The sequence below is a fragment of the Melospiza georgiana genome, chromosome 6 (assembly GCF_028018845.1).
Source record: "Melospiza georgiana isolate bMelGeo1 chromosome 6, bMelGeo1.pri, whole genome shotgun sequence".
NCBI classification, from domain to species: Eukaryota; Metazoa; Chordata; class Aves; order Passeriformes; family Passerellidae; genus Melospiza; species Melospiza georgiana.
In genome coordinates, this window is record NC_080435.1 from 37,933,094 (window position 1) to 37,956,800 (window position 23,707).

Sequence of the window (23,707 nt, forward strand, 5' to 3'; positions counted from 1 at the left end):
ATATCAATGACACCTACAGACTTGGAGCTTTATTTCCCCCTCTAAGTCACGGCCTCTTGAAGACTCATATGTGTAGAAGTAAAAAACGACTTCTTTTGAGAGAACATTCTCAGTTCTATCACTTACTATTTTCATTAACGATTGAAGATATAATTTGCTTTTTCTTCTTTTGATCCATCCAAATGATTCCTTGAAAATAAGACTGCTTATTGTTCTGCTATTGCCTTGAAGACTTATTTACAGCAGAACCAGAATCATTCTCTTCTGTTACTATCAACCTGGAAAAGGAAAATGAGAAGAAAGCAGAAGATGAGTAAAGAAAACAAGAAAGAAATATTTCCCCTAAAAATAAGCCAGGACTGACTTGCACTAATTTACAGAGAGGATTGGTACTTTGGTTGGCCTCAAAGCTTTACCTTTGTTACTGATAACATGTAGAAAAACAAGTACAGCATGGACTGGGTATATAAGACAGTTAAGAAAAATTCACTGCACTATCTCCATCAAAGTTCACTTTGTATTACTGCATGTGATTAGATGATTTATTTGACTATCTATAACTGCCTCTTTGGAGTCATAACATTGCATTTTCAGGTGCAAATCTATCCAATATTAGTGGATTATTGATTGAATAGTGTCTCTGGAGCCATTAAACTCTACTAATAAGTTTTTTGTTTAATTGGTGGATCATGCTGAAAAATTTTCCCAAGTTTTGTCTTTGTATGTAAGTTAAAAGATCATAGTCCCAATAGGGAGTATTTTTATGGACTGTATTTACCTGTATTAAAGTAAGTACCTTTATTTATACTGAAAATTAATTTCATACTGCCATGAAATCTATTGATTTTAGTAGAATTTGCAGGGTAATTTATTATGAGTAAGAATATGAGTGTAAGAGAACAGGTCCTCAATATACATTCCTTTGTGTTTATTGCAGTCCTCATCAGGTAAATTATGGATCACAAATATGAGACGTCAGTCAGCAATGGGATTTGTAGACTAGTACCATATTTCTAGGGTCAGGAGAGTGGCTTAGATAATACTTGCTGCATAAAGTCAGTGGGAAAAAAATATACTATGTGGATTCCTGTCCTTTGAAGGATGACTCCTTTACTGCTCTCTCAGGGAAGAGGTGCAATTCCTTGTGTCAGAATAAAACTGAAGGCCTGGCCCCTAATCTGATGGATTTTCTCTGCATTTTGTCAATGGCCGATGGTGCAATGTCAATTCTTACGGAACCACCTTTCCCTTTGTCACATTGATGCTTACTTTCACATTTTGGTCGATAAGAGGAGCCTCATTATGTTCTAAGCATTAGTGAAGGAAGAAGTGAAGGCCTCTTTCATGGTCCTCTTGCTTTTCACCCCAATCTTATCATCCAGGCAGTGTAAATATGGCACTTGAAGGCACAATACCATGAGTACCTCTGAGTCTCTAAGACCATCACAGCAAGCAGTCACCATAGCCAGACATCTGGTTTTTGATAACCCTTAGCTTTTTGTCTGCCATTTACAGTTCATCCTGACCAAATCACTGCTTCTGTCCTTCCTTCTAATTCAAGCCCTCTCATAGTCCTTGGACTAAACTGTGTGTGTCAGTCATGTCCGTCTAACTGGTGCAAGGGGCGAGTTAGTATTAATTTAAAACTTAACATATTTATAGAATCACATAATCATAAGTTTTAGAAGAGACCTCCAAGACCATCAAGTCCAACTTTTGGCTGAATACCACCATGTCAACTAAACCATGGCACTAAGTTCCTTTCACATAGTCATAGAGAGTGATACTCTGAGCCTCCTTTCCTTCAAGCTGAACAATTCCAGCTCCTTCAGCCACTCCTCATATGATTTGCCTTCCAGACCTTTCAGAAGCTCTGTTGCCCTTCTTTGGGCATGCTCCAGCACCCCAATGTCTTTCTTGGAGTGAGGGGACCAGAACTGGACACAGGACTTGAGATGCAGCCTCACCAGGGGCAAACAGAGAGGGACAACTACTTCCCTAGTCAATGTGATCACTTGTCTTGATCTTATTTACCAGGTTAGGTACTGGGGGAGCTACCCTACGTCTGAGAGGGGTGAGCCTACCTCACCACAGTGCTGCCTGGCTCTGGTTGATTCTGCTCTAAGTAGCTTCTCTTGTTGGGAACGTTTAGTTTTGTCTTGAACTGAACCCAAAACTGTGGGCCTGACTGTATATTTATGCTTAAGGTAAGGCAAAAGAATGTATATTCATTCTGAGGATGCACTGCTTTTGGAAATCAGATGAACACAATTTCTGGAAAAGCCTGTTTGTTGTCCCTGTGCGTATACAGATAGACATGAAAACATCACAATTTATTTTCCTCAGTTTACTCTGGCACAGCTGGTTTTGCATTCAGGTGAAGTTTACTTCGTTGACATAAGAAAAAAGCCAGAGGAAATATCTTTTTCCTTACTTATTACATGTGTTTATTTCCCCTTTCCTGTTCTGAAGTCGCCAAAAGAATAGTCTAATCTATTTTATGTTTGCTGCTTTCCCATAGAAAAGGTAATACCTATACACTGCAGGACATGTTCTTCTGTGATTCAGAATAGGGTCTAAGCTCTCAGTATATTTTGGAATATACCAGGCCCATTGCACAAGGACAGCAAAAATACGTGTCTACCACCTAAGAGGGAACTAGATTAAGAAAGGGAGTGAGTATGCTATTAACATCTGAACCTCACCTTGAGATTTACAGATATTGATGTACACCCATGCAAGGAAGTTTTTCCTTTAAAACTCAATATAGCTCCAAGATAGAATATGAAGTTTTAACAGTTTTAACTCTTCCCTAAAAATGCCTGAAATTCGTACCTAAAGTTTTTCGGCAGTTGGAGGTGGTTTCTTGGCATCAAATATGTGATCTATGTGGAGAAACATCTTGATTTCTTTTAAAATGTAATTCTAAGTGAATTTCAAAGACTGGAAGTCAAGTTGAACCTAAATGATTTTTAAGAAAAGTTTCCACCTGTGCCTAAATTAGTTTCCTGTCTTGAATTTATACACATTTCATTTGAAACTCTACTCACTGTGGTGATCTAACAAAAATTTCAAATTTAAAATGTTCAATATAGGTAAACATATTTTTGATCAGTGTAGTTCAGGATTCACTACAAAAGCAAAACACAACACTGATGTTTATCCTACCTCTCTGATGATTAGCCTGCTTTTATCTTAGCATTTTCTGGGGGCAAAAAATGAAACCCTGGAAAATTGTGGCACTTCCTGCAATATTTCTCCTTTGAATCTTTTTCACTGGAAAGATAATATCTCAAATTAAATGAGAAGAGGACACAAACCAAAGCCATTTTTAAACAGGATGCTAGACTAGAAATATGAATCCTCCTGCCATCCCCTCTGGCTCCTCTATCTGAGTGACTTGACTTATTCCCTGGAACCAAGTTAACCCCAACTTCAAAGTGGGCAGTATGTAGCTCTAAAATACTTCCTCTTGAAAATGAATCGAATTCCCTGCATGAAATGCAAGAAAAATAAGTCTTGGAAGAGATATGTTTTATTTCAGTAGGAAAGATTCATTTTCATCCAACACCATTTTACTTTTATTTTTAAAAGTTATCTTTCTGTAATTGCACTCTAGTTTAGAGTTAAGATAGGAGCATCTTAACAATAATGGGCACTTTTTTTAACAGATTATTGCCAAAAGTGCATTCTTTATTCCAGGGAGACACTGTAATAGATACCAGCGCTTTCGTAATGATACAAGCAATCTGTAAGCTATTATAGTTTCTTTTATAGTAACTTAATCTTCATATTGTTTTATACGTCTGGAATTTTAATAGTGTTTTTAATTTATGAAGAGGAGTATATTACATATTACTAGTTACATGGGAGTATGAGCTAAATAACAGACCATTGAATGGTATTCTTACAAACAAATATTTTGAGGTACTTAAACAGGCATAAGGAATAGAACAAAGAAGTTAAAGAATGCCATACAGATATAATAGTAGCTTTTATGGAATGGGTCCAGAACCATCTAATCTGAATTGCAACTGTTTTTAATGCATAAATTTTGCTTCTACAGAAAAATGGGAATGCTATTTAAAAGTAAAGATTTTACTCAATGTAAATATATTTACCTATTTAATTAATTTAATTATTAAAATAATAATAAAGTATCATATAAATTATGTAATATTTTAAGAACACATATAATAATAAATAATTCAATTATTTATTCAAATAAGTACAGATACCCATGTAACTTTTTAAAGCTAATGAAAAAAATTCATTAAATACTTGCTTATATGTAGAATGCAAACTCCTAGGTACATTCCTAAAGCTAGTGCAAAAATAAAGTATTTTTTTCCTTCTAGTTCATTGTCATTTTTAATATGTCTAGAGAGAGACGCAGTTCTCTTGTAAGAGAAATATCGTAACACTTTGCAGAGAGTTGCAGAGATATGATCAGTGTAGCAATTTAGTGGTTGTAATACTATTAAAAGTAGGGCTTTTAAATGAAGAGAACCAGTTCACTATTTTGAAAGAAGTGATATTCTACTTTAAACTGTCATTCTGTATTTCTGACTTGCAATTAGATGATATTTCTAAAATGTCATTCCCAGATTCTGTTGTGACATCATAATAAAATGTGACAGGAAAGATATTATATCAATACTTTTTCCATAATTAGCATTACATTTCTATCAAGGGTTAAATACAAAGGTTTTTCACTCAATGGTCTGCAAGCTTTGTGCCTTTAAAATCTTTTAATATAGCCAAGACTGGTGACAACTGGGAGACAGATCTATGAACAAACCCATTTGGAGAGAATAGTTTTGTGGTGTGTGATATATGTTAGGCAAATGAGCTTATTAGGGCTCTCATCTATTTTATTATTGGTGCCCAATTTAATAGAGGCATTTAAAAAACAATATTTCTGCCTGCGTCCTTGAAATGAAGAAGATACATTGATATAATTGAGAGCAAATGATTGCATGTTGTGCCATTTAATCATGTCATTTTTTCAATTGCTGTTTTTTGCACTTCACTGCATGCTTATAGAATATTTAGCTTCGATATAGATTAAGTCACACAGTATGCAACTGAGTAGATTTCCCATATTAGGTGACATATTCTTTTAACCTTGAAATCAGCAAAAGCACACAGGTTTGGCAGTATTTTTCTAAACAATGATGAGTAATCATTCATTTTCTATCTTCATCATTTAGCTTTTTTATTTCAAGGAATTACTCCCCTATTAATAATTTTTGAGAAATTGTTGGTTTTCTTTTTCATTCGAAACAAAAATTCTTCTTTTCACCATCTGTCCTGCAAGAATGCATTACCCTGAGAAGTTCCAACAGGCATTGCCATTTCACAGACAGCACTGAAAACTACATTTTACCCAAACTTTGCAAGCATTTCCTCTTTTATTTTTCATCTTTCTTGTTTCTCCTTATTGATGTATTATTTCTGTTAGTTGTGATACTTAAAGTTTTACATTATCACTTTTAAAACCTGAAATGTTGCCCTAGCCAAAAATCAGGCATAAAAAGCCAAATAAATTCTAAAAGGTGTATTTTGATTGGTGTACACAGAGAGTGACTTCCATTCTCAGATCCTGCATTAATTTCTGCATGTGATTGTTGTACTAAAGAACAGCAGATTCACCTTCCATCAAAGAACAACTGGTGCAATCAGAAGGGTATCATTTCCTCCCTCATATACCCACATGCAACAAGGAGGAAGAGTTAGCCTTTAAAAGACCAAAGTTAGACAGACATTTTCTCTTAGATCTCGTAATTTATCTGCAGCTGAAATTCTTTTGTGTTCCTAAAAACAGACAGTGTTGCTTATGTGTACACAGAAGCCCTGAAATAGCACTGATCTCAGTATACCTTGGCATTTCTTCTGGACCTGAAAGCCCAAAGAAAATCCATTTGTTTGTCATTGTCCAACTATTTTCAACTGGCCATCTCTACATGAAAATTTAGTCCAGTTGTAGAGTGAAAACAAGAAGCTTCAGATCCCATAAAAATAAATTCTCCAAACAACATGTTATAAATGAGGCTATGAAAACATCTCAATAATCTATGTGGTGAATGTGTGGATTATGTGGATTTAAGGCAACTCAACTAATTTTACTATGACTTTTAAACTACTTTTAAGGATAATTAATCCCATTGAATTCATCAAATGTCTTAAACAGTTAATATAAACAGCTGGTCAAGATTCTTGATATAACCTGTTTAAGTGGCCTACTCATCTTACATCTCGTGTCAGAAAGCTGACTTCCCATACAGGTCTTTCAGTCATGCAGAGCAGGTGGTGCAGCACAGCTCAGGTGCTGATATGCTGCAGGAAGGCTGAGGGATGGAAACTCACTGGGGCTTGAGGAGCTGTAACATTCCTCAACTCCCCGCCTTTCTATGCCTCTCATATTCTCTGGTGCTGCCTAAAGCTGCACACATGTTTCTGGTCATATGCGACTCAGGAGTCACATAGCTAAGCCAAGCACCTTCTCTTCAGATCATGGCCACTTCCATCCCCATAGATAGTGCCATTAGCCCTTGGCTTGGAAGGAGTGTTTGATGTCATTTGACTCAGCAGGGACTTTTCCAGATGATTTAAGTCAGGGTATTAACAAGCTGTGAAAGTACTTTCAGGTAGCTCTTTTTAGCTATGCGGGTGATAACTTCAAAGCACTGAAAATAGGAGTAGGCAGGGGGAAGTAAAGAATTGGATAGGAATCCTCAGTATGGGAAGCCATGACCATGAAAACATTCTAATGACTAACACCTCAATGATATCAGGGTATCTGTTGTGAAGCAAATGACTCAGACACGAAGTCAACTTCATACACAGCAGTTGCAGTTACTGTGTATACTCTTAGCCTGCAGCAAAAAAGTCAAATACATTTATTTAAGTCTCACTGCAAAGGCTTAAGTGAATATGTTTCTCCCACATTTGCAAAGATTTGGATTGTGTTTTCGTTTACCACAGCTCAATGGACACATGATGGTATGAGAGGACAAAATTGTGTTTGATCTCTTAATCTAAGCTTCAACAAATCTTTTGCATACACAGAAGACTAAGTGAGCCTAAGTGATGCACCTCAGTTAGATCACATCCTAATTTTCTGAAGTGCCCAGTAGCTTACAATAACAGCTTTAAACCATAAGGCTTTAGGCTCAAGAGAGGTACTCATCATATTTCCTTACTCATCAAATTTTAAATTAATTTACTTTTATCAAACATGAATTATAGCTTCTACATTCACAATGTACCTTGCAAATAATTAATTGAATTAATTGTCATTCTGGAAGCATATTTTGCATGAGCAATTACTGTATTGACAGGTTTTTATAAAAGGATGCAATTTTAACAATAGAAAAACCTGGATGGATATCCAACACCACAGTGTATATATCATGTCATGGGCTATAGGCAATTATTGTGTCCCTTTAGGACACTGAACACAAGACCCTAATACTGCTTAAAGTCATTATTGCTAGTGCTATTATATAGGGCTTAAAGATGTCTTTACATGATTAAGTTCTCTGGGTTTTAAAGTATAGTTTCTATAGCCAACTATTTCAATACACTGTTAGATACAAGCACTTCATTCTTCTCCTTTTTAATATTAACCATAATATCATGTAATAAAATTGAAACAAAAGTGCCATAGGCCTAATTGTTCTGTCAAAGCCATGTAAATCAGAAATAACTTCAGTAAAGCTACTGTTATTATGCTGGTGTAAAATTGATATAAATTAGAAATGACTTGGACGCTGCAGCTCTGCTTTCAGATAACACAATGTAAAGGCCTCACTTAAAGTCCCCTATAATGGCTTATGAATGCAATTCTCCTTACCTCATCATGTTAAAAGGCATTGTATCAGAAAAGACCAATATTTATAAGGGATGACTTAATCAGATAGATCAAGGTAAATTAATGTTATGGGGCCTGATTCTGAGCTATATTGACTTCTATGAAGTTAATGCAGACCTACATAAATTTGGCTGTGATTGGTGTATAACTCACCATCACTTCCAAAAAACCTGAATTGCCTAGCTGTTATTTATAAAATGTAAAATAAGAACACTGACTTTAGATAGACTTTTTGGTCTGGTTTGGTTGGCTGGTATTTTTCCTGATCTGACATTAAGCTAATGAACAGCATCAGAAGGGAAATGATCGCCAGACGTGGTGGTTACATCAAGGACCACGAAGGAAACTAGTAATGAACACTAGGAAAATAAATAAGGGCAAGTTCAGGAAACGCAAGTGAAAATGCAGCTCTGGTATAAATTGAATAATAAAATTCCTGGTCATATTTTGCCATAAATAGTGGTTTGAGAATTTGTCATTCACCTTATTTAAAATTCAGAAATATTAAAGGTACAGGGTTCTCTCATTACAGAAGTAATAGAATTCTAGCTATTATAGAGTTAGGGTAATTTAAATAGCTATAGAATGCATTATATCAATAAGTGGAACATCTGTATGAAATGTCCACCTGCTACTATACTACTCAGTGTACTTTGCAATGAAATGTACTTAATCATTTTAAGATGTCTTCTAATGAAGGCTTATCGGGAATAACATTTTGAACACAAATACTTTTAGGCACTAAAACTTCTGCTTTAAATGAGATTGCATTGCCTTGTTTACCCTTGTTGATTAATAAGCAATCTGTTAGGATGGCCCAATTGTGCTGGTGAAAGTAGATTAGTAATTCAGCTATGTTTGTGAGTTTAATCATCATTTCTCTTGAAGGCTTTAAAAGAAATTCCTGTCTTTTGCACACTATCCCTGTGCAAAGAAAAGATGCATGTTTTTAGCTGTATATACCAACCTTTTGGCTCGCACTTTCACCTTGCTATTATTGATCAAGAACAGCAGCAAAATACTCATTTGAGTTATGACATTTCTAATTATAAATTTCAATCTTTAAAGAAACGGTGACACAAATACTGGAACTGGAATTCACTTTTCTATAGAATGTTTTTGTTTTGCTGATAAAATTAAGAAAGATGATCCTGGTTTTTTATCAGTTAACACTTCTGAACAGCTTTGAGAGATATTGTGGCTTTTTTTTACTTGCTTCTTATTATTAATTGAAAGTTTAGGGGCAAACACCCTGTCTTCAAAAAAGATGATAGTTGAGATTTTCTCATGGGGTCATGCACTTTCATCTGTGGTGTCCCACAGAGGGAAACAGATGTTGGCAAGTTACAATTTAAATTATCTGTAAAGCTCCCATGTGTAGAGCACAGTCCTGTTAAATTCAGGAGTAGCACATCCCTATGATAATTATTGAATACTTGAGCTTTGCAATGTAGTAAAAGTAAAGGATCTCAGAACCTGGGCTGAAGCAGTCATCTTCATGTGCAGTTCTGCCTTCTCTACCCCAGCTTCATAGATGTTATTATTAAAATTTGTTATGAGTTAAAAAAAAATCCTGGTTTGATGTTCAGTGACAGTAGAGTGTAATCACAGATAAAACCATGCTTGGAAGCACCCCTGCCATTAACTGCTTCCTGGTGGTAGACGTCGCTCTAGTTCTGGCATGTAGGATGCATTATTTATTCTGTCACTCATCAAGATTTTCAGTACAGTTTCTTAGGGTTTTGGTGGAAAACCAACATATCCTGGCTCCCATCGAGTTTCAGTATTAGGGCTTAGCAATTGTCTCCCATCATCCAATATATGTCAGACTGCATTTTCAGTAGCACTGGAATCAGTATATGAAGTAAATGCAGTGAATTACTCCTTTTCAGGGATGATACAGTTGTCACACTTTTCCTACATTTACTTGAATATGGAACTACCCTGAAAATATTTTATGATAACAAAAAACATCTGTAAACAATTTTATACTGATTTTTCTCTTTCTGTAATGTTTCTCCTGTGACAGGGCACATATGACCCATAATTTCTATTGTTTTTTCTAAAAATATACATATTCTCATTGCATGACTACAATTTTTCTCTCTTATTTTCCTGTAGAATTTCTGAAGCTGATTACTGTCAGGGTAACTCATTTCAGATGTGACCCAGTTGAATGAAAAAGAAAGGAAGAATAAACGAGTCTACACCATAAAACTTTCAGCATTATAGAGACAGTTAGCTATGTATGGCATTTGTTTGAAGAAGACTGAACGAAGTGTTAGTCTGTCTGTGCTGTTAAGACTGTATTTATCTGAAAAAAAAAACCACTTAGCTTTGACAGAAGTATGGGAATTTATGGAAGACCTGAAAAAATATTGCAAGACAGAGACTGGGCACCACTAAATACCAGATAATAATTAATATTTCAGTTTGAAAAGTATTCCATGCTGACATCTGCTGTTTGTCTGTCCTTCAGTCTCTATGCTCTGAGATCAAGCAGAGGCGCCGTGGGGTAGCCTCTGTGCTGCGATTATGCCAGCACCTCCTGGATGATCAGGAGACCTGCAACCTAAATGCAGATCACCAGTCCATGCAGCTGATAATTGTAAACCTTGAGAGGAGGTGGGAAGCCATTGTCATGCAAGCTGTCCACTGGCAAACCAGGCTACAGAAGCGATTGGAAAAAGACTCGGTGAGTGATGCTTGCTTTAAAAAGGTCTCGTGGGATTTCATTCTTCACAAGAAACACTTTTTCAGCACTAGAAAAACATACCCATCTCTGAGTGTTTTCTTCTGACAGAGATGCCATTCTTAGTCTTTACTGTCTACAAATGAATCTTCAGTTTTTCACACAGTATTGTATGGACAACATTGTTTGATAATATAAACTCACATATACATATTGTAATTGCCGGATATTTAATCTCATCCTATCTGATCCCACCCAGTAGAAAAACCAAATCATCTGCTGCTGCTAAGTTGCTCAGTACCTAACAGAGCTGGGCCCAGAGACGTATTTCACTGATTGTAGGTATATCTTAGAAAGAGTTTCCTATGTAACTAAGACTGGTTTTAATTAGCATCCCAGCAGTAGATGTGTATTTCACATAGAATGCCATGGGTATGTGATTAATATACAATCCTCTGTTATTTGAATATAAGTAAAATGTAGTAATTTGCTTTTATCTCAGGGAAATGATTCCTAAGAGGCAAAATAGCATTCTGCTTAAACCATCCATTAAGTGGCATGAATTAGATTGGTTTTCCACAGCATAAAACTATATTACAAAGCAGGGGGAATAAAATAATCCCTGCTGTAACACCATTGACTGTAATGGATGAATTGGCTCAGCATGTCTTTTGCAACTATGACACTGCTGAAGTCTGAATACTGCAGCCAGATTGACAGCAATATATGTAGTTCCTATGTAGTTCATATACTGAAGAGTCTTGGTAAGATTTGGGAATAAGTGATATATTTTTTTAGGTTTTTATTAAGCAAAGCAAAGGAAAAATATCTAGACACATCCTTCTTAACAATTATCTGACTAACAGTGAAATACTACTTTTGATTTCTTTTTTTTAAAGTTCCTTTACAAAAATAACAGAAGCTATAATTCTCTGGTTCAGTTAGGGTCCTACAGTATAAAGATACATAAGGCATTGTTTAGAAACTCTAGCAGTTCCTGAGTGAAAATCCTATTAGTCTAAGCAGCCCAAGAAATGAGGAGTTAGTGAGAAGGGTACTGTGGACAAATGAACTGGTGAAGGGAATAAAAATGTTGCTTGCCAGCCTTTTCCATAACTTATAACATAGGAATGCTTCTCTGCTAGTTTGTTTTACTGGCTCTTTTGCTTTAGGTATTGATATAGAAATGGGACTCGATGAAGGAAGAGGTTTGAACAGACTGTTAGGACAAGCCAAAAGGGGCTCTCTATGAGGTAGCATGGAAAGAACTCATCTCTGAAAAGCAGATGTAGTGTTAGCGTTGGTTTTATAAGCATGGGATTAGTCAACTGGCAATGTAAAAAGTGAAGATAATTGAGATTGTGAGAAAATGTTACAGAAATTTCAGTGGAATTAAAGAAAAAACAGAACTAGTGAGGATCCAGAAAGAAGTTTTATGGAAATTGTAGGTAGAAGTTTGAAACAATACATTACATTTAATTGAGAGGAAAGTCAAGAAATAAAAGAAGACTAATGCCATCTCAATAGTTGCTGAGAGTTTTGATGGTAATGAGTCTGGGAGAGCAAGAAATGAGAAGAGAAGTAAAAGAATTCATTAATGAAATAGGCTGGGCAAGTGAATGGGTTAGAAGACAAATATGAGGCTGAGGAAAAGATTGATAAAGAAAGAAAATACAGTAGCAGAGATTTTTAATCTCTTGGGAAATGCTGGTTATGTTTTTGTGACAGTTCCATCTTAGGAATATTTTTAGTCATATTACTAATGTGCTGCAGCAATAGCTCTAATAAATTTGGTTCGTGCTACACAAAATGTTTAATGATCTGACCAGCAGTAGAAGAACAGTTGAACTTTGGAGCTTCAGAAATAAGTATGTGCAGTATTTAGGCAACAACCAAACAAAAAACAGCTCTCAGAATACTGTTTTTTTTTGTTAGAGGCTGAGTATTGCTGTGTCTGTAATAGCCCAAGAGAGAGTGAACCACATTCTAGCTGTGTTATCTTAAAGGTAAAGTAGCACAGATCAGCAGGTTTGGGTTTTTTTTTTTTAGTAGATGTGTGTCTCCTGTTTGACTTGGAACAAAAAGAAGTTGCATTTGTGAGATATGTTAGAGAGTGCTGACAGAGGTCCAAGTTACTGTAATGAACATACCCTCTTTTGCATGTGGGCAGTTGCTGTATGGAAGCAGTTGCTCTAAATAAACTTTTAGGAGGTAATTAGAGCTAGGTGCTGCTCTTGCAGCAGGAGTGGAGTCTTGTGTTTCTGTTTGGGATTGCAGTCGATCAGGAGTTAAGGCATGGTGAGGATATGAGCACAGAATCTCACTGGATATTTGGAGGCTTGGAACTTCACAAGGTACCCACTGCTTTGTTCCCACTTTGCCTGGGGTGGTCGGGAGTTATCTGCTGGGCTGAGCTGACTTTCGCTCGCTGAGGGGCGTGTCATTCTTTCTGCTGAAAGACAGCAGCCCTCTAAATGGCTGCTCATGATGCTCATCTAATTTTCACTGTTTTGTTTTGGAATCTCTCATCTTAGGCTGCTTTATAATAATGCTTCTTTTAAGTATGTCAGTATCTACAAGTTTCTCTTGCTGATAAAACTATCCATATTCTCAACATTTAAATATGCTCCAGCCACTGCAGGATTTCTTTGACTTTCCTTGCCTGAGTTGGCATGTTCTAACCTTCTTTTTCACTCAGTTCCTGTGCAGTCATTTCTTGGGTAGGTACCAGAACCATTTCTTCTGCTACCGTATCTCTCTGTATTTGATGGTGTGCCAGTCTTGGCACAAAAACTATATCCCTTGGTAACAAGTCTGTCTTTGTGGTTGCCCACAAAATACTGTAATTTATGAAAACAAATGAGATGTTTTTATAGCCTGATGGCATCTGACTCATTCATGGCATCTGACTTGCTGACAGTAAATAAGCTACCCCAGATAATTATATAGCCTCAGTGCAAGAGTCACTTTCATCTTCTACTGTTTTCTAATGTGTACTGGGATCTTCCTTTGTCCCCTTTCCACCCCTTTTTACATTCAGTCACTTATCTGGGCCACCTGAAATGTTACAAAGGTACGCTGGTATTAACCACAGAAAACTTTTATGTTTCTTCTGAATTGTCTTCATTTATGGTCTTCAGCAGTTTTTAGTTTTGCTCACCTTTTGCAATAGTGGGCACGATAAGTTTACAAATAACAAGTTATTGACATGTACTTCATGCACCTACAGTCAGGTAAAAACTCATAATCAAACAGTTCTATGTAGAATGTGAAATTATCAATAAGAATGGCTCCAGAAAGATGAAATATGATTAGATTCAGTAGGTTAATCTAGCTATATAGAATGAGTATTCATAAAGTGAAAAAACCTCAGAAAACTGGAAGCAGTCCTAATTTGTTTCAGCAAAAGAGGTTTTTATCTCCCCCATCTGTTTGTTTTGGTGTTGGGGGTTTTTTTCCTGTGGGGTTTTTTTTTTTTTTTTTTTTTTTTGTTGGTTTGGTTTGGTTTTTTTTCTAGTAAATTCTTTTCATCCAGATTTATCATTCCATATTTTGCTGATGTAATGTTATATATCACCTTAATTTTAACTTCAGGATTACACAGATGCCTTATAGCTTGTCTAACAAGACCCTGCTAGCAATCATCTTAAAGGAAAAAGAATACTGCCTGGCAATTGCAATAGCAATAGCAACAATCTTCATTTAACTAAACTCAAAATTGCCATCTAAAATTCCTGCTCAACAGCTGGAGAAGCTTTAACTCACTATGCACTTTCCTTTAGAACCTACAGTGTACTTGGAAAACTGAAAATTTAAAAAAGGTTTTGGGACAGAATCAGTCATAGTTGTGCCCAGAAATTAAGTCAAAGTGCTAATATGTAAGTTGTTTCAGCAATTTTTTTAAACTTCTTTGCTCAGTCAGAGGCATACCCAATGCAAATTATGTGTTTATCTCAATGGATTATTCCAGCTGCTACAGAGGATTCCAATTTGTGTATGTCCTGCCCAGATCAGGTTTGTCTCTGTATAGAAAGCTGCAATGAGGTGACCGCGGAAATTAACTTTTTTGGGACAGGGAGAAAGGGAAAGAACCTGTGGTTTCTAGTGGATTTTACTTTAGTTGCCATTCAATATTCCTGCCTTTTTGGTGAGTGGGGAAGCTGCTTTTTATACAGAATGCTCATTCATTGAATGAGAAACATACCTGTTTTATGGAGCAGACAATTTCTTTTCTTATTCAACAGAGAGGGCTAATTATTGAAGGGACAGTATTACTCATGCATTTAAAATGGAGGTTTTGAGCTAAGGCAATTTGGGTTAAGGTGCCCTAATTCTCACATTGCCCTGAAAATGTCTGAAATATTAATTTGTCTGATCACCAAGTTCACTACTATACCTCATGAAAACAAAAAATTATTTCTTTTCTTCTGACTCATCTTATGTGTACATTACACTGAAAGTCCAGTGGAACCTTCATCTGTATTGGCTTGAAAGTATGCTGTACATCCAGCCACATAATTGAAAATAATAAGGCCACAATAAATGGGATGGCCTTGGGGTATAACACCCAAGGGATTCAATTGGTGTCGCTTTGTATCAATGTCCATGCATCATGGTAATTGAGGTAACATAACCAATTACCACATTTTAATTAGAGTTGCAAGGACTTGGGAAAATCTGCAATGGTGAGACAGCTCACTTGAAAAAAAAAAAAAAAAAGAAAAAGAATAAAAAAGAAAGGCACTTCTTTCCACAAGCTTGTTCCTTAGGAGGTAAAGAGCCTGCTTAAATGGCTGTTCAGGAATTTTACCCGACAACCTCCTGGTTTCCTTCTTTATAATGCATTTGGGAAAACAAATTGTTAAAGTATATTATATTGCTTCTGATTTGGTATCTTTATTCTTTTACTCTATTTGTCTGTTTCTGTGATGCTTTCTGGGAAAGAAAACAGTTTTTACTAATGTTAGGCATGGTGTCTTCACTTCTCTATGTTTACTTCACTGATACAATATTTTTTCAACCCATAGAATGACATTTGTTCTAAGCTTAAAAAACACACACAAACCCCCTTGTTTCAGGGGCAAAAAATGACATTGTTCAGTTATTTGCTAGATAGCTGCACTTGAAAAACTTGGTTTCTAAAAGTTTCTTATTTCATCATAAGCCATCATTTTGTAAGGTGAATCCTAGCTAAAAATCTTGCATAAAATTTAGAAGTTCATCAGGAGGGTCTAGCACAGCAAAGTATTGAGAGATGATTAACTTAATTGGATGAGAAGGGCACATTACATATTGTAAAGTGCTGAGCACCCATTACATGATCTAGCCGCTACAAATTATTTAATGACTTATGTTTTAGTTTTGGTATTGGATCTCTTCCATATAGTCTATGACAGTACTGTCTTGATGGCTTGCATTTGCTCACTTTGGTGCTTCCTTAAAATATTCAATTTTCAAGTGAATGGATATTTGATTTTAGAGTTTGTAATATGATGCACCATCCTCATACTTGAGATGTGTATGCTTTTGAACTTCTGGGTTGCATTGCATGTCTGATTTGTGACATGAAACAATTACCAGTAGGATCTAAAATATAGTTAAGCAGATGCTGAACCTAGGTCTAGATTTTTCTTGAACTTAATTGAAGATAGGTAGTACATCCCACATTCTTGCAAGAAATTCTGTGTTTCTCATCATTTTCTTGAGGACCAGCCATAGTTATGAGGGCAGTCATTATGGCAGTGCACAGAATCTGGATGATCTGGTAAAACAAAGCTGGGAAAACCCTTGTTGTTGAGCAGATCTTAGTAAAAAATTCCAGAACCTGTCAACTTTAGTCAAAATTCAGATAAATGTTTTGTTATATTCTTGGGAGTCTCCTGAGTAGTCACCTGCAACAGTACGTTTTTAGAGTGAATAAAAAGAAAAAAAGAAATATATTTAAGTCTTTCAAAAGAGGGCTCTACTCTATCCTCAGAGACTGCAAATCTTTCTGTCACAACTAAAAGTATAAGGTAAAAATCCAACCAATCTGCTATATATTATTCCACCATTTCCCTCACTCTGGCAGATGTCATGTTTTGCCACATCTTTGTAAAGTGACAGGAAGTTCAAACTCATAACCCCAGCCAGACCAGACAAATTCTCAGGAATAATCAGCCTTAGTGGGAAAATAAGTGATATTCAGAAATTGGAAATATGATGCTTCCAAAGCACGCCGATGCTGAAAGAACTGTCAAACGCCATTTAAACAGCAAAAATACCTCAGGTTTTAATTTTCAAGGACAGTGGTCTTCAAAAGAACTCACTTCCTATTTAGGCACTTAAGTACAGGGTCAGGTATTTAATAGTGTGGAGCAGACACTGACTCTCATTGCAATGCCTTGTGTTCAAATTACAGGATGAAGTCAGTGTTTTATTTAGATGCCTAATATCCACTAATCATAAGTTCATGACTCAAGCCAGGATTGTTTTAAAAATTACAGTTAAGGGAAATATGAAAGTCACAAACTTGTGATTTTTTAGTTAATTGAATGACTTGTTGCTCTGCATGTCTAATCAATCCAGTTCTGCAAGTATATGAGTGTAATTGAGGCTAATCTTCAGATCTTTTTTTTTTTTAAGAGTTCTCAAACAAAGTAGTTTTTAGAAAAAGAGGAAGAAAACTTATTTTCTCATAGGTTGAAGTGCAGTTTTTTCAATCTTACAAGGGCCTTCCATATAAGATGATAGGGCCATAATATTTATGCCACTATGGAAATATATTTGCAGGATCTTCAGGAAGTATATGCAAAGTCAGTATCTCATTGTTCACTATTATAGCATATTCTAGGAGCTGCACCAGCTCTAAGCAGACAGGAATACAGTTAAAAACTATTTTTAAAGTAAATGAAAATAACAAAGGTACAATTATTTACTCTTTTTTTTTTTTAACACACAAAGGAAAAGGTATCCAACAGAATTATCAGGCAGGAGATTTAAAACAATCAAAAGGGAATGCGATTTTCATGGAGTGAATAATAAGAATGAAATTTGTTCCTACAGGATGTGGAGGATAGCAAAAATACAAATGTCTTCAGTAAGTAATCAGATAAATTAATGAAGGAGACATCAATTAATGCTTATTAAATTCCAACTCTGAAAGTCCCCACAGGCTGACTTCTCAAATTTGGGAGGGCAGCTTCTAAATTCTTCTATGTGTTTGAGAGTTTTCTAACTTTTCCATAAACATTCACTAGCAACCGCCTCAGGAGATGAACTTAGTTGAATGGACTGTTGGTCTCACCTAAAATGACTGTTGCTGTTTGAAAGCACATGAACTTGTAGATTTGGAGGCCTACCTATGCTATATGTACAGTGAAGAAGTTTTACAATATGCCTAGAAAGTTTTCACTGTATTTGGAGGGTTTTTTGCTATTTCTAAAAGCTGTAATGCAGCCATTTATGTTGTGTGTTTTCACCAGAAAAAAACTTTCAAAAATGCACCCACTTAACAGTTTACCAAGACATTTCTAGCATAGTTTTTCTGTAAAACATGCAGAAATGATAATAAATACATCTACTTAATATTTAAATATGCACATACATTTATATCAGAGGTACTATAGTAATACTATAATACACATTAAATAATAAAATGTAAATAATAAGCAAGGATCATTTAAGTTTCATTTCTCCTTATATACAAGACATTTGTGTCATTGTTGTAGCTCTAATCCATATCCAGGTCTTCGTGTTTGGTGTGTGCAGTAATATGTAAATTACCTAGCCAGCTGGGTTAAGCAGTGTTTGTTTATTCTATTTCTTTTGGCATAGCGTACAACTGAATTTCTGCCAAAAATGTGGCTGCTCCAGGGAACACTGTTCAAGTCGAAGGAAGTTTTGAAAGGAAAGATATATCATGAGTCCTTACTCCGTGAAACAGTATAATCAAGAGAAACTCTGTTCATAAAAAAGACCTGTATTAACGTAAAATAATGAGTTTGTAAAATACAATGAGCAAACAGAATCTTTTTAGAACACTCTGTTTACATCTACTTTGTAAACAAGAATACAATACTAAGAGGCAGTGACTTTTTCATGCGTGGGAAGCATGACTAAAAATGGTGAAATGTGAAAATGGAAAGTTTAAGAAAAATTATTTTTAAATGGCATGTTAATATCCCCTAACACATAGAGTTAAGTGCATTTAAATTTAGAAACCACTGATGTTTAAATGTTAAAAAATTGCATTAATGATGTGAGAGCTATCTACTTACACTTGCAGTCCTTTCAGTCTTGTCTGACACTTCCTTTTTTATCCAGCCAGCTAATTTCCCCTCCTTTGTGAGGAGTAACTGTTTTCACACTAGTGCTTACCCAGCAAGCCTCCTCATTGTTTCATGGTTAATTATCTTCTTGAGCTTCACCTTCTCAAGCGAAGGGAGAAGGACTGGGCCTCCCCGCAGCTCTAATGAAAGCTAAGTTTGAGAGATTCACTTTGTGAATAAATGCAGTGTCTGATCTACAAACATAATAAATGAGTTCCTAAACTTTATGGAGTCACAGCTCATTCAGCAGGTTTACTGGTTTGCTGAACAATTCAGAAAGACACTTTATTCTAAGAATCCATTTTGATTTTTAAAAGGGGAGGAATATTGTTTCAGTGTGAAACAAAATGCCATAAACTGTTCCAAAATTTCTAAGCACTACACAAAAAATACATGTCAAACATACAGTTTCAGTAAAAACCTGAACAGCTGCATGAAAGACTTAGAGCTCTATACTGCATATTAAAAACACTTCTACTGATAACATTCATACTAATAGCCCTGTGCCCCTCAGTTATTACTTTGTAAGCTCTTAGTATTTATTGGACTTTTTGTGCCTCACCAGCAATGAAAATAGTCATTGTGGGTAGACTGAAATCTTCAACTTATGCTTTGATTTTGAGCCCAAATTTAAGCTGTGTAACATTTAAAATAAACTCACCTGTAAGAGAGGAAAGTTGAATAACGGCAATATAGTGATTTTGTAACACTGAGTTACTCCTTATTGCAATATTTTACTCTGTGTAACTAAGACAGGCATGTATAAACCCCTCACAATAGCAAGGTATTGTTGTCTACTACTTTGGCTTTTTCCAAGTGAATTTCTAGCAAGTTTGCTTATATCAAATAATTTTGCAAGTGACCAAACCAAACAGTGCACTTGAGACGCTGCACAGTACTTACTCAATGTACTAGCTTAGATTGGAAATTCCAATCCTTTTTTTCCAGACAGCTCCAGAGCTGTGTTGACATCTATTATGCATAGAGAGAGGTATAAACATCATCACTTACCAGAAAAGGTGAAAAGAAAATAATGTGGAAGTTCAAAGATAAGATGATCTTGGTGAAAGAGCTCTGCCTACCTAGGGACTGCTTATATTTGGAGATTAGGCCAGTGTTTCTATATTGCAACATTTCAAGAGCAGCTTTTCTTAGATATAGGCTGTGTAATGGCAAGGAGCAATTGTGCTGTTGTAGCCTCAAAGTGCTTACCATTGTAATTTTGATTCATTGCCAGAACTCCCTACCACTTACTGACAGCTGTGGTGTTTAACTTAGCACTTGGAAATCCATAGGTGGGCAGACTGTGCAAGTACTTGTAATATACAGTATTCTTCTAGCTTTTGATTTAACAATACTTGCTTATTGTCTCCCTTCGAGTTGATATCTTAAATTTACAAATGATGAATCAATCACTTCAGGAAATGCCAGAACTGAAATTGCAGAGAAATTGCATTGAAAATTTAAATAAGGGGGACAGGGAGTCCATTCTCATTGATAATGTGAATTTGGTGGTCTCTCAACTGATTCAGAAGAAGAAACTGATGATAGGGATGGGTATTTTTCATGCAGTCCTGTTATTCATAAATAATAGAGAAAGTCTCCCTTTCCAGTATACTGGAAGAATTTTTTATTTAGAAATTCAAGTCTCTCTATTCTAGCTCTTCATGAGAAAACTTTCTTTCTAGGTTTCTTCTAAGGTCAAGCTCCCAAGGGCTTATGTCCTGCTCTTTTGTACCTTATTTCTGTCTATGTTTCTATGGTGATTCTCACTCTTCAGAGTTTTTCACAAACCCTCATTTCTACTGAAACAAAGCTCTTTAAAAAGCCATGATTTTGGTGTCCTGATGTGCCTGCTGTAGATTGGAGATGCCTGTTGTATCTACTGAGTCCATTCATAGCATCCACTGAGTTGTTCTGGTTTAACTGAGAATACACTGTTAAAGGAGTACCAGTTCCAGTGTAAATGATACTAAATTGAAAGTATTATTAGCAGTTTGCAGACCTCTTTACTAGTACAAAGACAAAGCAACAGTGATTTTATTGTCCCACTTTGCTTTGTTGGTACAAATTTTTTATGAGCATCTAAATGCGGAATGCAATTGATTTGGCATTAATATGATGTTCCACAGGTTCCCTGGTTTTTCTGGATATTTTATAGTCTTAACTATAAAGAAGCCATTTGGGTCAAATTCTGAGACTCTGCATGAATGAACTCCCACCAACTTGCATGGGCATGTACTGAGGTGTGGTGCCAGGATTTGCTCTGTTCTGAACTATGTGTGCAGGGAAACATTTTGGATTTAGATAAAGCCAGGAGTGTTTTTCTAAGAGTTTCATAAAGGGCTTGTGATGGATTCTTGAACAAAGAAAAACATATATTTCTCTGAAGTAAAGGTGAGATATGAAATGACATTCAAGGGCAAAAAATCCTGTCATGTAACCTCTTGACAGATGAAAAGAAAGCTACAAAGCAGTAAAAACAACAGTTGGTAAAATATGTCATGTAGCCAGGTTTTCTCATCACAAAAAAAAAGCCCAAATACACAACTTGGGATATAGGTCTGGGATTGTAAACCTATTTGGATGACAATATTACTCAATATAAAAATGTTATAGATGTTCTTCTTTCTAGTAACATCTAAAGGGATTCTTCTGCAAATAAGAAACATAGATGTTAGAAAGGATATGGTTGCAAAAAGGATGGAAAACAGATAATGGGTAGGTCATTAACAATGATCCTTTGGACACAGAGCAGGGACTGAACTTCTTGAGTCCCTGCTTTTGCCTTGATCTGTGATCAAAGTTAGTTCCTGCAGGCCTTCTGCTGACATGGCTCACCTTCTGTTTCAGCCTGGCTTGTACACTCCAGTGTGATGTGTGAGTGGAGTGTGATAGAGAGGCTGGAGCCTTTCACTCTTTTGTCCATCTGACACTGCAGGCAGCTTACCAAGGGAGTTAGAATACCCTCATAGGACTCCTATGCAGGCTCAACTGACCCCAGAATTTTACTTAGCATCAAGTGACATAGAAATGGCAGAAGAATGCTTAGAGAATGGACATTTTCCCTGACTTCTAAAACACTTCTACTAGTAGGAGTTAATAGTTTTCAGCTGGGCTACCTGTTAAAATGCCACTGCAGTTATTTTACCTGTTGCTTAGAAGATGTGCCCAGAAACCTGCTGCCATGATAAAGAAAATTACCTGTTTTAAAACCTAGATATGAAAATAGTAGTCCTTTAAACTGTTATTTCTGAGTATTATCAGAGAACTTCAAACCTCATCATAGAGACCTGAGCAGAGGTGGAGTCTCTGTTGTTCCCAGCTTATACTGAGACCCTTGCAGGTGACATCTGTGGCTGCTGAGGGCAGAGGCGAAGTCTGTGTCCTTCCTGTGGTACAGGACTCTGTGCATACAACCACCCATGTAGGACCCTGGCACTACCTGTAAGCATACATGACCCCTGAAAGAGCAGGAGGAACTCTGCATGTGCAGGATTGAGCATGTAATGTCATCGAGAGAAGCAATAATAACTGTAAAATGCAGTAAGAGATTACCACAGATTTAGTTCTTATTTTCTCGGGAAATAAATGCATACTTGCTTTTAATTGCAATTGTAATAAATACGTAAGTTCATGTATGTTTTTTCATGATCTGTGATAAAGCATGCTGCTTCCATATATTCTGAGAAGATATTGTAATGTGTAGGCCACTTTGGTATTATGCACAGGGAATATTATGCATATACATATGCATATTAAAAATTGGTGTTGGGACATGAGGATAGTTTTTTTGATGACTTTGATATAGGGAACACCATTTAGAAAATGAGTTTAAATGAGGCAGAGGTGAAGTGGCACTGTACACTACTATTTCCCTCAGCAGAAGTACTTGGAATGCTTGCATTTTTCAAAAGACAAAATCATGTTTGTCTTCCTTGAATGTGCACACATTCCTGGAGGTGGGGGATGGTTTTCTGTTCTTTTTCTTTTTTTCCCTGGCCCTTAAATGCAGTTGAGATTGGATAATTTGGCCACAGCAACTGAAGGATATGTTGCAGGGAAGGAGGAAGAACAGAGTTTGTATTTATTATTGTAAAAGCTCTTTTTTTCATGTTAATTCCTTTAAAAAAATATAATAATACGTAGGGGTTACATTACAGGCCTGTTTCACCAACTCAAAGTATCTGTACTGGAGTAGCACATGCAAATGAAGCCAAAACAGAGAATCATTGTTTAATGTAATTTGCTTCAGAAAAAAGCTAAACTATTCTTGTTTTAGTAAAAAAAAAAACCAAATAAAAATTTCATTTTGACACTTTTGCTTAAAGAGCGTTGGGGCTGAGGAAATATCTTTATTTAGCTTAATAACCTTATTTCTTCCCATTAACATTTTCTGCAGAGTAACTGGTTAGCCATTAAACACCAACTCTACAAGGATTTAAGCACGCACCTAATTGTGCTCACAGGAGTTATCCCACTGAAATGGGAATGCTTTCCTGAGCAAAATAGTTCTGGATTCAAAGTAGGAATAGCTAAAATCCTTAAAGCAGCACTTTCAAATACATTAGAATTAATTTAACCTTTCACTCTTCTGAGTCTATAATTTGATTGATTATTCACTTAAAACTTTTCATGCAACAGTACATGCTTCCTAAGTGGTGTTTATCTAGTGGAAATATGCAAAAAATAGGAGTATGCATAATATTGTGCATCTTTTGATTCTTATTATATTGAGATTTTTTAAATTTTCTTGGTCAAAACCATTTGCTGTTTCTTACTTTTCTTACTGATCTTAGAGATCTTCTCTAAATGTAGTGGTATTTAGTG

At 35.9% G+C, this 23,707-nt stretch overlaps 1 protein-coding gene across 4 annotated transcripts in view; it reads left to right on the forward strand.

Annotated features, from left to right (window-relative positions):
* The window catches only part of AKAP6 (A-kinase anchoring protein 6), a 256,359-nt gene that overhangs the window by 218,033 nt on the left and 14,619 nt on the right, over positions 1-23,707 (forward strand). For 3 of the 4 annotated variants that reach the window (XM_058025610.1, XM_058025611.1, XM_058025612.1), the window contains exon 12: positions 10,356-10,571. The exons of the other annotated variant lie outside the window; for it this stretch is intronic. In XM_058025610.1, coding sequence (XP_057881593.1) covers positions 10,356-10,571 — 216 coding nt within the window. The remainder of the gene's footprint in view (positions 1-10,355; positions 10,572-23,707) is intronic. 4 annotated transcript variants of the gene reach the window in all.